The 15,000-nt window shown below is 45.7% G+C and overlaps 1 protein-coding gene across 1 annotated transcript in view; it reads left to right on the top strand.

Annotated features, from left to right (window-relative positions):
• Window positions 1-15,000, top strand: part of LOC138973605 (SCO-spondin-like) — a gene marked incomplete at its 5' end in the record, with an annotated part of 67,491 nt that overhangs the window by 26,617 nt on the left and 25,874 nt on the right. Inside the window, 13 exon segments of the mRNA XM_070346320.1 lie at window positions 517-699; window positions 1,640-1,813; window positions 3,662-3,838; window positions 4,181-4,357; window positions 4,783-4,965; window positions 5,874-6,056; window positions 6,688-6,870; window positions 7,191-7,373; window positions 8,559-8,741; window positions 10,806-10,988; window positions 11,915-12,091; window positions 12,511-12,684; window positions 14,065-14,241. Coding sequence (XP_070202421.1) covers window positions 517-699; window positions 1,640-1,813; window positions 3,662-3,838; window positions 4,181-4,357; window positions 4,783-4,965; window positions 5,874-6,056; window positions 6,688-6,870; window positions 7,191-7,373; window positions 8,559-8,741; window positions 10,806-10,988; window positions 11,915-12,091; window positions 12,511-12,684; window positions 14,065-14,241 — 2,337 coding nt within the window.

Consider the following 15,000-nt stretch of genomic DNA (forward strand, 5'->3'; position numbering starts at 1 on the left):
TTATATGGCTGAGTATGCTTTTTCATTGGCTTGCTTCTCTGTACGTTTGTGTAGCTTCTGCCACAATAAGTCGGTTTAACATGGCTACAACTTTCAAGCGATTTTCTCCCGACTACAATCGTTCAAAAGTTAGCGTTATGTCGGCCATGATTACACTGGAGTGTGGATGGCAAACTGTTCATATGCCGATAACTAACCAGCGATTTTGTTGTCCAAAAGTTATCAGTGAGAAAACTACTATCAACGACTTATTTCAAACAGCACTTTACTGGATATATATATTGTTCAAAATTCAAGTCAACAAAGGGCGATGTTGTATACCAATTTGGACACTGGTTTTTGGCACTAAAGGTTATACGTTTACATAGCGACAACTTTCAAGCATTTTCTACTGACAAAAAAAAAATGTATCAATACAACAACGAGAACAGCATTTGTCCAAAAGTCGGTGCAAAGTCGGCCGTATAAATACATATTTGTGGCACTAACAGCTAACCGTACCTAACCAATGTGCAGTGAACGGTAACTGGGGCGGGTGGCAGCGCTGGTCAGGGTGTTCCGCAACGTGTGAACTGGGCACGCGTGAACGACGCCGTCGCTGTGACAGTCCTCCGGCTAACTTCTGCGGGCGCCAGTGTCCAGGTTCCGAAGCGCAGAGCGAGGGCTGTAACTCCCAGGTGTCCTGCTCCCCACCATGCGGTAAGGTCATCTGACAGAGAAATATAAGTGTTACGCCCTCACGGCAAAGCCATTGGGTTCCCGGGTGTTACCCCGTCTTTCGATAATTCAGATACACATGTATGTGAATGCGTGTTTGTGTGTAACCAGCCAACTGCACTAATGGCAGAATGACCGAGGTGTTTTACGTGCCACTATGGTGTGTACTACATTTCATTTGGACAAGTGCTTTGGCGTGTTGATGCTACTTTGAATACTACACGCGTTGTTTCACCAGGGGCGGATCACATCATTTTTAGGAGGGGAGGGGGGGGGTCGAATGTTGTTTTAGGGACAATTCGACGACGCAAAGCGTTTAGTTGAGGGTGCGAAGTGTTCGAACCTGCCCCCCCCGGAAATGTGTTGATAAAAACAAGGAAAATAAAGCAAACTGGTGCAATCTGAGCCAAGAAACTTCCCCTAATGCACCTTCCAAAAAGTAAATTTAAGAAGACAAATTTGGATCAAAGCCAATTGACCGATCTGGTGTAACCTGAGCCAACAAATGACCCAAATACTTTCTGAAACCGCCCCTTAGAAGACAAAAGCCGGCTCCTAGGGGTTTCTGGGGGCATGCCCCCCCCCCCCGGAAAATATTGATAAAAATCAAGGAAAATGGAGTAATCTGAGCCATAAGTTTTTCTTTTTTTCAAATGTATTTACTTTTCTCTTTTTATTTATTAGGCTGGGGAGGGGGGGGGTCCGGAAACCCCGGAAACCCCTCCTGGATCCGCCCCTGTAACTCGTTGTTTAAGCTGGTATTAGAGTTTCGATCGCACTGATTTTGTCCACATCATGTCTGTTTCTTCAAGTGAATCAACCAACAGAAACGTTTTATCACGGGAGATAAGTGTCATGATCGTACTGCACATTATACTACATTTCCTTTAAACATGTCAACGAATTTTTTTTTTTTTTTAAGTGGACGGCAACTGGGGGTCATGGCAATCATGGAGCTCTTGCAGCGCCACCTGCGGTACCGGAGCGCAGTCGCGCATGCGCAGATGTGACAATCCGTCTCCCAACTTCTGTGGTCAGCGCTGCCCTGGAACAGCCTCCGACCAGCGCCAATGTAATAGTGGTGTGCCTTGCTGTGGTGAGTGGTCGGCTGCAATGTCAGTAGAATGAATAGATAAATGAAGGATACATTAATGAATGAATGAAAGAATGAATGAAATGAATAAATGAATGGATGAATGAATGAATGAAAAAAACAAGCAAATGTCAGAAGAATAAATAAATGAATGATGAATTAATTAATTAATAAATGAATGAGTGAATCAATGAATGCATGCATGAATGAATGAATTAATGAATGAATGAATCGGTTTATATATAAATAAACAAGAAAATAGATCAATTAATAGAATTTTTTATTCAGGACAAAATGAATTGTCATCATTTTCATGACCTGCACGGTTGGCTTAGTGGTAAGGCGTCCGCCCCGTGATCGGGAGGTCGTGGGTTCGAACCCCGGCCGGGTCATACCTAAGACTTTAAAATTGGCAATCTAGTGGCTGCTCCGCCTGGCGTCTGGCATTATGGGGTTAGTGCTAGGACTGGTTGGTCCGGTGTCAGAATAATGTGACTGGGTGAGACGTGAAGCCTGTGCTGCGACTTCTGTCTTGTGTGTGGCGCACGTTATATGTCAAAGCAGCACCGCCCTGATATGGCCCTTCGTGGTCGGCTGGGCGTTAAGCAAACAAACAAATAAAAAATCATTTTCATGAGTTTTCATTCACAAGCACCTGGGAAAAAAATCTCATCTTCCCCATGCAATAAATCCCCGGTTACCATAGTTGCAGGAAGCAGGTTATACATGGATAATCAAAAGCAAACCCAATAGAAACGCTCGGGGATTCTTCGGCTCTTTTCATTGGCGTTTCCCCAGACCTAAACAGACGACACGACACTGCTTTGCAAAGTTCCAAAAACAAACTGGCAAACTGGCAAAAGTAAACAAAAAACAAAACTACTTCATGAAAGCTCATTAATTCATCACAAACAAATGAAACCTAGCGATATGTTTTGTCTTCTTACAAAGTCATGGAGTGCGTGTATCTGTGTTTCGATACACAGACGTTCGGAGAAACACGAACGTCAAGTTCAAGTCAAACCAATTGACCCCTGACACACAAATTTTGACCCGTGCACCAGACGTTGTATTGATAAACGAAGCGCAAATAAGAAATAATAATAAAAGCAAAGAAAATAGCAACAAGATATGCAAACATCTAACAAAGCCGAGCAAACAGAATGACAGGTCTAATGAAAAACAAAGAGGCACTGAGTCGGGAACAAGATCGCGATTCTTTCCTTCGCTGCACGACGCAAATCTTCTGTGACCTTTGACCCAACGTAGCTTCCACATTCAATCACTAAGCTTAATATTTACAACTGAAAGCCGAGGGGGTGGAATACCGAGATGAACCTACAGAACTGTGCATCCTCAAACCTGACATATTCATCCCAACATTTTATGAACTCAAAAACACAGAAAGTTGCTTTCACACGCCAGCTTTGATTGCCAGTGGTTATCAAAACGGAACTCGTGTGGTTATCAAAACGGAACTCGTGTTTCAAAGCATGGCTCCCTGTGTTGATTTTGCACTTATTTTCTCAATACCAAAATGATGACAAAAGCGATGTTTGGTGGTTTGTTGTCAGACCAGCTTTTTTGTCGGTCCGAGGGGGAGCATATCGTCTTTTGTTTCATATTTATTGACCAAGGCCGAAGGTCAATAAATATGAAACAAAAGACGATATGCTCCCCCTCGGACCGACAAAAAAGCTGGTCTGTCAACAATCCATCAAACATCTTATAATATTCACAAAACATTTGAGGCTCAGTAATACCTGAAAATCGACCCTCAGCAAAATATGCCAGCTATCCAGGACTCGGAGGTGTTTAACCTATAGATATCTCTTTCCTCTGACTGTGCAGTGCCACGTGACGGCAACTGGGGGTTCTGGACGCCCTGGTCACTGTGTTCCGCCACGTGCGGCCCGGGAATGAGGGACAGGTCACGCACGTGCAGCAACCCGCCAGCCAATCAGTGTGGCCGCAATTGCCCTGGTCCCTCACGTGACACGGATAGGTGTCAAGGGGATCGGTGCTGTGGTCAGTTTTGTGTGTGTGTATGTGTGTGTGTGTGTGTGTGTGTGGGTGTGGGTGTATGTTTGCTCTTCTTTCAGAATGACAATTCACATCCGTATGGCTAGTTCAGGAGGATGTTCGTGTGTATTTTTAGATGTCATTAAAACCAAATGCAATGATTAGCATTGCAGTTTCGTGTTTGGGCTAATCAGTGCCAGTGGCATGACAGTACACTTCGAATAAACAAACACGATTTAACGCAAACAGTAATCACGGGACTCGCATCCGCAACTGACACTATTGTAATTGTCGCTCTCACTCTCAGTCAACATTGTTTTTCTGCTTACATTTTCCTTGCCTGTACAGTTCCTCGTGACGGCAACTGGGCTATGTGGTCACGATGGACGTCATGCTCGGTCACGTGCGGCACGGGTTCGAGGCGAAGGTCACGCACGTGCAGCAACCCACCAGCCAATGAGTGCGGGCGTGACTGTCCTGGCCGTGAAGGCGATACGGATAGATGTGATCAGGGACCGTGCTGCGGTATGTAGGTCAATGCAAGTCTGTTATGAAGACATGACTTGACGATTTATTCTGAGCGATTGTATGTGTGTGTGAGAGAGATAGCAACAGATGCAAAGAGAGAGAGAGAGAGAAAGTGAAATAGAGAGAGAGAGAGAGAGAGAGAGAGAGAGAGAGAAAGTGAAATAGAGAGAGAGAGAGAGAGAGAGAGAGAGAGAACAAGTCGCGTAAGGCGAAATTACTACATTTAGTCAAGCTGTGGAACTCACAGAATGAAACTGAAGGTAGTCCGCCGCTAGTGCAAAAGGCAGTGGAAGTGACGAGCCTGTTTGGCGCGGTAGCGGTTGCGCTGTGCTTCATAGCACGCTTTACTATTGAATAAGATTTTTACGACATTCTGTGGACATTAAGATACTTACACGTCAGGGAAAATCTGTCATGTGCAGTGAACGGTAACTGGGGCTCATGGGAACGCTGGAGTCGCATGAGTGTGACGTGCGGTTCAGGCATGCGTAACCGACGTCGTCGCTGTGACAACCCCTCAGCCAACTTCTGTGGTCAGCCGTGTCCTGGTTCTCCAATGGAGAGTGAAAGGTCCGACACTGGAGTACCATGCCCCCCTGCTTGTGGTGAGTTGAAGAATTTTTACCAAGAAATCGGAAACGAAAAGTCTGCCTTCACGTAGAGTTGGACATAGGCTGACATTGGTGTCAGGTGCAACCATGATTCAACGAAAGGTTCCAACGTTGCCCAGAAAGCAGGCATGCAGTAGACATCTGCATGTGTGGAAGCGGCTGAATGCCCGTCTTCAACGTTCGATGATTGTTGTGTCTATATCCGTTGCGTCGTTGTCACAAAGTGGGAAATGTCCTGGCTTCACTATAATTATGTGAGGTTAGAAGGCTGCTGCTCAGTTTTGCTGCCCTCCTGTGCCATCTTATCCGCCATTTTGTTGCCCACAATCCCCGTGTGTGCAGGGATCCACTGCAAGACAACCGTTGTAGTTTGGAGTTGGATGTTCATCTCACGTGTAAAGATTGAAAAGATGTCATCGCCGCAAAGTGGATTTTACAATTGCTGCAACATTGATAAGGTTGCATTATGTTAAACGCCGCGGTAGAACAGGCCAAACGTTGCTAACTTGCGTAAGATGGTATATTATTTTGCTGTATTCTCCCTCTCTCTCACACTCTCTCTCTTTCTCTCTCTCTCTCTCTCTCTCTCTCTCTCTCTCTCTCTCTCTCTCTCTCTCTCTCTCTCTCTCTCTCTCTCTTTCCCTCTCTCTTTCCCTCTCTCTTTCTATGGGAGCGTTTTAAAATGTCTTGACCAAAACTCTGCAACTCTGTCAGAATCATGAAACGAAATGTGAACTTAATCTGAAACTCACAGTCTGGGTCTAAAACTTTGAAAACATCCTCTGGCTTGATCTGTATCTGTGCAGAACGCAGGTTTTTTTGTGATGGTTTGATTCCTATTGTGCGTGTTATTTTCACAAATTAAGTAATTTCGAATCCATTTCATATGTGTTGACGTGCAGTGAACGGTAACTGGGGCTCGTGGGAACGCTGGAGTCGCATGAGTGTGACGTGCGGTTCAGGCATGCGTAACCGACGTCGTCGCTGTGACAACCCCTCAGCCAACTTCTGTGGTCAGCCGTGTCCTGGTTCTCCAATGGAGAGTGAAAGGTCCGACACTGGAGTACCATGCCCCCCTGCTTGTGGTGAGTTGAAGGATTTTTACCAAGAAATCGGAAACGAAAAGTCTGCCTTCACGTAGAGTTGGACATAGGCTGACATTGGTGTCAGGTGCAACCATGATTCAACGAAAGGTTCCAACGTTGCCCAGAAAGCAGGCATGCAGTAGACATCTGCATGTGTGGAAGCGGCTGAATGCCCGTCTTCAACGTTCGATGATTGTTGTGTCTATATCCGTTGCGTCGTTATCACAAAGTGGGATGCCAGGTTGAGGTCCTGAATGCTGCCCCACAGCTTGGTGTCCAGCGTTGTCTCCGTGGGCCAGACGTGTTCCCTCTCACTGCAGTGGAGTTGGCAGGTCTGCAGGAAGTGGTCCGGTGTCTGGTCCACCTCTCCACAGTCGCACAGGGCCGACTGTCTGATACCAATCCTTTCTAGGTGGCTGTTCAGTTCGCAGTGGCCTGTCCGGAATCGGAAGACAATAGTCTGCTCGTGGCGATTGAGCAGATTAAGGGCATCTTCATGTGGATTGTATCCATTGCTTTCCTTTTTTGAAAGTTGATTTTTGCCTGTTTCGGATTAATGTCCTGGCTTTTGTGCGTGTTATTTTCACAAATTAAGTAATTTCGAATCCATTTCATATGTGTTGACGTGCAGTGAACGGTAACTGGGGCTCGTGGGAACGCTGGAGTCGCATGAGTGTGACGTGCGGTTCAGGCATGCGTGACCGACGTCGTCGCTGTGACAACCCCTCGCCCAACTTCTGTGGTCAGTCCTGTCCTGGTTCTCCAATGGAGAGTGAGAGATCCGAAACTGGAGTGCCATGCCCCCCTGCCTGTGGTGAGTTCGCGTACCTTTGATCAGCTTGGTTGTTCAGGGTTTGAAGGATGTTTCTCAAGAGTTGGGGTGTACAAAGAAATTAGTATGTGACAATTGCCAGCGTTTTTAGATGGCTTGAACAAAACTCTGCAACTCTGCAAGCATCATGAAGCAAATGCGAACTACAATTGACACTTACAATCTGTGTCTAACACTTTCCAACAACACTCTGGCTTGATATGTATATGTGCAGTCAGAACGCAGTATTTTTTTGTTAGTTTGCTTCGTATTTTGCGTGTTTAAAGTAATATGAGTCAAATTTAATCATTGTTGACGTGCAGTGAACGGTAACTGGGGCTCATGGGAACGCTGGAGTCGCATGAGTGTGACGTGCGGTTCAGGCATGCGTGACCGACGTCGTCGCTGTGACAACCCCTCGCCCAACTTCTGTGGTCAGTCCTGTCCCGGCTCTCCAACGGAGAGTGAAAGGTCCGAGACTGGAGTACCGTGCCCTCCTGCCTGCGGTGAGTTCACCTTTCATCAGCTGGGTTATTCAGGGTATGAATGATTTTTCTCAAGAATTGGGGTGTGCAAAAAAACTAGTATGTGACAATTGCCAGCGTTTTTAGATGGCTTGAACAAAACTCTGCAACTCTGCAAGCATCATTAAATTGGACTCATATTACTTTATTTCGGGGTGTAAAAACATACAAACTGCAAAGCAAAGTAAAACAAAACCTTTCTGCACAGATGAAAATCAAGCAGAGAGCGTTTTCAAAGTGTTAGACTCAGACCGTGAGTCTCAGTTTAAGTTCACATTTCGTTTCATGATGCTTGCAGAGTTACAGAGTTTTGTTCAAGCCATCTAAAAACGCTGGCAATTGTCACATATTAGTTTCTTTGCATGCTGGGTATTTTCGTGTTTCTATAACCCACCGAACACTAAAGCCATGTGTGGGCACCTGTGAGATAGTTGTGTACATGTACATCGTTTGACTGTCTGTGTCGTTATCTGTCCCTGCGTCAACTAGAAGCCGAAAAAACCGTACTGGAAATTCTTCAAGGGGGTCCTGCCGCAACGCACTAAACTTGAACAGATCGTGTAGTAGGACGCACGCAATTTATGTTATCATGCGCACCGTCGGTACAGATGTAATAGTCTGCTAGGGGCGGGGATGTAGCTCAGTCGGTAGCGCGCTGGATTTGTATCCAGTTGGCCGCTGTCAGCGTGAGTTCGTCCCCACGCCGTTCGGCGAGAGATTTATTTCTCAGAGTCAACTTTGTGTACAGACTCTCCTCGGTGTCCGAACACCCCCGTGTGTACACGCAAGCACAGGACCAAGTGCGCACGAAAAAGAGCCTGTAATCCATGCCAGAGTTCGGTGGGTTATAGAAACACGAAAATACCCAGCATGCTTCCTCCGAAAACGGCGTATGGCTGCCTAAATGGCGGGGTAAAAACGGTCATACACGTAAAAGCCGTGGGAGTTTCAGCCCATGAACGAACAAACAAATTTGAACAAGAATGTACACTTTACTGGATTGCAAATGGCGGGCGATCCGGATATGAGAACTCTAGTCTCACCCTTAACAACAAACAACAACAACTCTAACGTATACATATTTTTGAATTTCACAACCACATCACTGCTGACCTCAGGAATTCGCTTGGCTATTTTGTGACTTATCTTTTTTTGTTCCTTCTACAGTGAACGGTAACTGGGGCTCATGGGAACGCTGGAGTCGCGTGAGTGTCACGTGCGGTTCAGGCATGCGTGACCGACGTCGTCGCTGTGACAACCCCTCAGCCAACTTCTGTGGTCAGTCGTGTCCTGGGCGTGACCTGCAGAGAGAGGAGTTTGATACAAGGGTCACCTGTCCGCCTGCATGCGGTGAGTCACTGAAGTATATCATTCAATAGTCTTGAGTCGAGCGTTTGGAAATGCCTGAGACTGAAGGGCGGGTGAAACTTACACCTCTTCGTATCACTGCATTGGAGATGAGAACGAACGTTGAAAAGAAGGCCAGAACAGCGCGGTGCAGTTTCCTGTAATAAGGATACAGTATTCTGTCTAGAACTGTGGCGCGTCAGCCGTGACGGTGCCTGAGCTAAACACTGGTGGGTACTGCTCACAGCCTCACACGCTGCATTTTTATCATTTTCCCTCTCTTCACCCCTCTCGCCACCATCCACCCTACCCTTGGTCTCATAATTATCGAGTATCATTATATGAAGTCTTATATCGCGCGCGTATCTCCAGACTCGGACTCAAGGCGCAGGGATCTATTTATGCCGTGTGAGATGGAATTTTTTACACAATACATCACGCATTCACATCGACCAGCAGATCGCAGCCATTTCGGCGCATATCCTACTTTTCACAGCCTATTATTCCAAGTCACACGGGTATTTTGGTGGACATTTTTTATCTATGCCTATACAATTTTGCCAGGAAAGACCCTTTTGTCAATCGTGGGATCTTTAACGTGCACACCCCAATGTAGTGTACACGAAGGGACCTCGGTTTTTCGTCTCATCCGAAAGACTAGCACTTGAACCCACCACCTAGGTTAGGAAAGGGGGGAGAAAATTGCTAACGCCCTGGCCCAGGGTCGAACTCGCAACCTCTCGCTTCCGAGCGCAAGTGCGTTACCACTCGGCCACCCAGTCCTCATAGACTTACCGGAGGGTATATTTAACTCTGTCCCACTGTCCTTTTGTGTCCTTGGGCATATTTTACTTTACTAACAGACGCTGTTCGGAAATTAAACATAGTTTTTAATTGTTGTGGAATTGTTGCTTGGAAACACTGAGGCAAGCTACACGTGACATTGTAGACCAATCACAAGCGAACGGCGTGTCTCTGCATGGAGCGGCAATCTGTGCTAGTTAAGTCATGCAAACGACTGACATTCCAGTGAGTGTAAAGCCTGTCCTTAACCAGGCGAAGTCGAATACACGAATTATACTTTGGGAAACTGGCCGCATGAAGCTTTAGCACTGAGTGTTCGGTACACAGACTTCGGGAAGTCTTCGCGAAGTCGACTTCGGGCTCATCAATTAAGGGCCGCCTTTAGCTCCCATCTGTGCTTTCTGCACTCTCCGCTGAATACAACGCTCTTTTCGTTCGAAAATACGCTCATCAGAGCTGACACTCGGCATTGCGTCCCTCAGTGCACAGATCAGACGACCACGTGTGGTCACAACCCACTCTGGCAAGTTTGTATGGGTTGTGGAACAGTTCCTTTCCCTTGTTTTTCTTGCTGTCCATAGTCACACTGAGGCAAGCCACACGTGACATTGCAGGCCAATCACAAGCGAACGGCTTGTCTCCAAACGAGGGGGTTATCTGTGCCAGTGAGGGTTAGCTCTGATATGCGCTTTCTGTACGGTTCGCTCATTATAACGCTCGTTTTCTTTAAAAGTACACACATCGCACCTGACAATCGGCATTGCCGATATGATGGCGTCCCTCAGTGTGCAGACTCAGCAACCATGCATGTGTGGAGACAGGCTGCTCACTATTGATTGGCCCATAATGTCACGTGGGAAAGCGTACCTCATATTTTCAAAGATAATGTACTCATTCACAACACATACACACTCAGCAGAGTTGTTTTCGAAATTCGTCAATTGGGCTACAATATCACATGTTCCTTGACTAGATGTTTCCAAAGAAAAACAACTCGTTCACAACCCATATAAGCCCGACAGTGGTATTTCCGGAAGTCGTGTCTTGGTCAGATCGTCTACTTTTTTCCAAAAGTTCAGACACATGAGCACGGCACGGCATGGAATCAGTCTTATAGTGAAATGTTTGATCCCATGTTACCCAATCCTGACGGGTCTGAGCCAATCAAATTGCAGTCATTTGTGTATCCATGTCAACAAAGTTCTTCCTGAGGTAAACAGAAATGTGGAAGTCACTTTCAGATCCCAGTTTTACAATGTGCAGTGAACGGTAACTGGGGATCGTGGGAACGCTGGAGTCGCTTGAGTGTCACGTGCGGATCAGCCATGCGTGACCGACGTCGTCGCTGTGACAACCCCTCGCCCAACTTCTGTGGTCAGTCGTGTCCTGGGCGTGACCTGCAGAGAGATGAATTGAATACAGGGGTGCCCTGCCAGCCTGTTTGTGGTGAGTGTTAAGGCCCGTCCAGACACTCCCGGCCGACCCTGTCCACATTTGACTTATGCTCAAAACGGCCCCGTTGGGCGCACCGCGTCGTGCTATGATCGCGAAGCGTTATTTGCAGAAGAATAGCGCGTGTTCTAATTTCTATGACACAGACATAGAACGACGGAAATTTGACCAATCAGAGCAAACCAGAGCGATGACGTCAGCCGCGGCAGTCGAATGCAACTGAACCTTCTTGTCAGGTGACCCGCTCCACTGATACCGCGTTGTGAAAAAAATCGTCGATGTGTGGCCACTCGGCAAATCCCGCGCGACGCACAAAACGGCCTGCGGCGCATAGAGCGTTAAACGGCGTCCAAATCTGGACAGGGCTTTACATGCGTTGGTTGCTTGGTTGCTTTGTTGTTTTTTGTATCGTCTCTTTAGGGGATCATACGTTGAGAAAGGAGTTACCGAGTTTAGACCCACTCCACAAATGTCCAGTACGTGTTTTCGGCTTCTAGTACGTAAAGGGCGCACGGACGCTCACTTTGGGAACTACAATGGTTTGATGGCAGTTCGCTTTCCACATTGAGAAGGCAGCCCGAGTTTCCATGGGGATAACCTCACAGGACGATATGGTACCAATACCAATACCATTACCAATACCAATGTCAATACCAATAACATTACCATACCAATACCATTACCAATATCAATACCAATACCAATAACATTACCAATACCAATACCAATATCATTACCAATACCAATATCAACGTCAATATCAATACCAATACCAATGTCAATACCAATACCTTGTGCGACTTCTGTCTTGTGTGTGGCGCACGTTATATGTCAAAGCAGCACCGCCCTGATATGGCCCTTCGTGGTCGGCTGGGCGTTAAGCAAACAAACAAACAAACAAACAAACCAATACCTTGCAGTGCCACGTGACGGTAACTGGAGCCCCTGGACGCCCTGGTCACAGTGTTCAGCCACGTGCGGCTCGGGGTCAAGAGAAAGGTCACGCTCGTGCAGCAACCCGCCAGCCAATCAGTGTGGGAGGGACTGTCCTGGTCAGTCACGTGACACGGAGAGATGTCAAGGGCAACAATGCTGCGGTGAGTGGCTACTGTTGATCTTGTTGGGGATGATGTTGATTGTGGTGGTGGTGGTGGTGGTGGAGGTGTTTGATGGTCGCTGTTATGTAGGAACTATTTGTTTTACTCTTGGAAAAACTACAGATGTTCTGATAGTTTTGTTCCATGATGCCCTCCCCCTCTGGACAAGATTTGTTGTTACTCTTTAGAAAAGATCAACATGTGTTAACCATATTTGAAGTAACAAGCGTGACAAACAAACACACAGCTGTTTAGGAACGTTCTACATTTTTTATGAAAATCTCAACAGCCGTTGTTCGCCTTGAGAGGGAGCACGTTCTCGTAGAACAGTGGCTGTCTGGATTTGTGAAAATGTCATAGTCTGGTAAAACATTTAAAAATAAAATAAAATAAAATAAATGTAATACCGTTTCGTGCAGTGAACGGTAACTGGGGCACGTGGGAACGATGGAGTCAACCGAGCGCGTCGTGCGGTTCAGCCACGCGTGACCGACGTCGTCGCTGTGACAACCCCTCAGCCAACTTCTGTGGTCGTAGTTGTCCTGGATCAGACCTGCAGACCGAACCCTATGAAACTGGAGTGCCGTGTTGTGGTAAGTTGGACATTAGGTTGGTAACTGCCGTTCTACGTATCATGTACATATACTTAGCTGTGAATACAACAAAATCAATACTCTGACAAGGGAAACCACTGCTGCATATTGTCCTTCGAAAGGCAGGAAAAAGATAACCTCCCCTGGAGAGTATTTTCTACTTGTTTTACCTGGTATGTAATCTTTGTTCATCGGTTATTGAAATTTTCCCCGGCAGGCAAGCGTTCTCCAGCCTGTTTTTCTCCAATTATTCACCGGCATGGTCATGCGCATGCAAAAACACGCGTTTCAAAGAATATGATAGATAAGATTAACATTGTACTAGCTCAGAAGTGGGACTTTTTTGTGTGAATTATTTTGTAAATTTATACAACCAGTGGCTTTTCGATAAATAAACTTATCAACACATTTTCAACTCACCACGCCAAGCAAGCAATATGGGTGTTGATTTTTGGTATGTTACCAAGTCGAGGGGTGGTGTTCTCTCTTGTCAAAACTTGGCTAGGTCTAAGATGGTGAGCCAAACTGGTGTCTCTGGTGAGGTTTGTCATTTAGCAAACTAAAAATGTTTCTCCAAAATATTAAAACTAAATTTTGATTTGATTAATATACTTACCCGACTCACATCTTTAATACCCTCCCGCCTACCCCGCTTTAATTTACCCTAAAAAAATGAAGGTTTCGCTTCGTTTCGAGTGAACTATTTCCAATATGGCGGCGGCGGTCTCGCGTGGTCAGTCACGTGACGGTATAGCCTTGACCTGTGACCCAGCTTATAGGGTCAAGGCTGTTCTTTTTTTTAGGGTTACTTCCCCTTGCAGGGTGAAGCGTAGTTTCAGCGTCTCGGCACTTAAACCGAAGGTCTCTCCAAAATAGTTGTAGAACAAATAAATGTATACGTCCATCTACAATATTTCAGAAATACTGTAACTGATTAGCAATTAGGCATACACAGACATTTACAAATATCAGTATCACGCCACGTAAAATGAGTCACATAGCAAAAGAACAGAATTTGGGGCTTTAACTCATTGTCTCCCAGGTACGGATATATCCGCACCCACTCATATGGCTCTATCTGACTAGGTACGGATATATTCGCTCAGACTGTTAGCTTCAGTCGCTTTCTGTAATGTCCATCTAACGCCTGCATTCCAGCGTGTTGATACACAGTTACCACACAGTGTCTACAATTCTGAGTGACCTGCTGCAGCACAGCTAGTCTCGGCTAAAAACAAACTTGGTCAACATAGGTGGTGTAGAAAGGGTTAACGTCCTCTCAGGGAATTCCGGCCTATTAGGGACATGTATGTGGTGATATGCTAGAGAAAATGAGTTATAATCAACCCTTTGCCTTTATTCTGATGTTTTCTCTGACAGTACCACGTGACGGCAACTGGAGCCCGTGGTCACGGTGGTCGCAATGTTCGGTCACGTGTGGCGGGGGCACGCGCGACAGGTCACGTGCGTGCAGTGACCCGTCACCCAACAGGTGTGGCCGACCCTGTACTGGACCTGCCCAAGACACTGGGCGTTGCAACGAGGAGTCTTGTTGTGGTCAGTCTTTGGTTTGAACAGTATTGTATTCATAAACACACACATGATAATTATTATGACAACATCATTAAAAAAAGAACACAAGTTTCAAAACTTATGGTAAGTGCTCACATAAACATGCCAGAAATTTCATGGCGGGAAATGATCAACACGACAAATCTTTTTGAAAAAATAAAATAAAAAGAGAAAAAAAATGAAAAAAAGAGAAAAACAATAAGGAACACTTTGTTTCTAATATTGAACACAATCTGTGTCAATACCAAAAACGAAAACAAATAAAAAATGAGAACGAAAAATACAACAAAATATCAAGAAGTAGATGGGCCCAAAGTAATATATCTAAAGAGAACAACAACAACATCGAACTAAGGTGTCCCAAAGGGTTTTGATTTCTCAATATAGCTTTGGACAACAACAAAAATAGCACTATTTTCAAATATGGAAATGTTTGAATCACCTGTCAGGAGTGTGTCAATATGAACAGATTCTGGAGCTAATGTACCGATTGTTGCTGTCCTTACAGCATTAAACAGTCGTTGTTTCATTGGTTTCCAGTCAACATGTAATTCAAAATACAAGACATGAAACAATGAACAGTATGCAGAGATGAAACGATCTCAAACAAAACAGCTTGTATGTATTACGTGACCAAAACATTACAATATGACACACATCTTCACGATGGTAGACTTGACAAACAAAAAAATAAACCAGAAGAACTAATTGAGGCGGTGGGGTGGGGTGGGGGAAGATATATCA

This window comes from Littorina saxatilis, linkage group LG8, assembly GCF_037325665.1.
Source record: "Littorina saxatilis isolate snail1 linkage group LG8, US_GU_Lsax_2.0, whole genome shotgun sequence".
Classification (NCBI taxonomy): Eukaryota; Metazoa; Mollusca; class Gastropoda; order Littorinimorpha; family Littorinidae; genus Littorina; species Littorina saxatilis.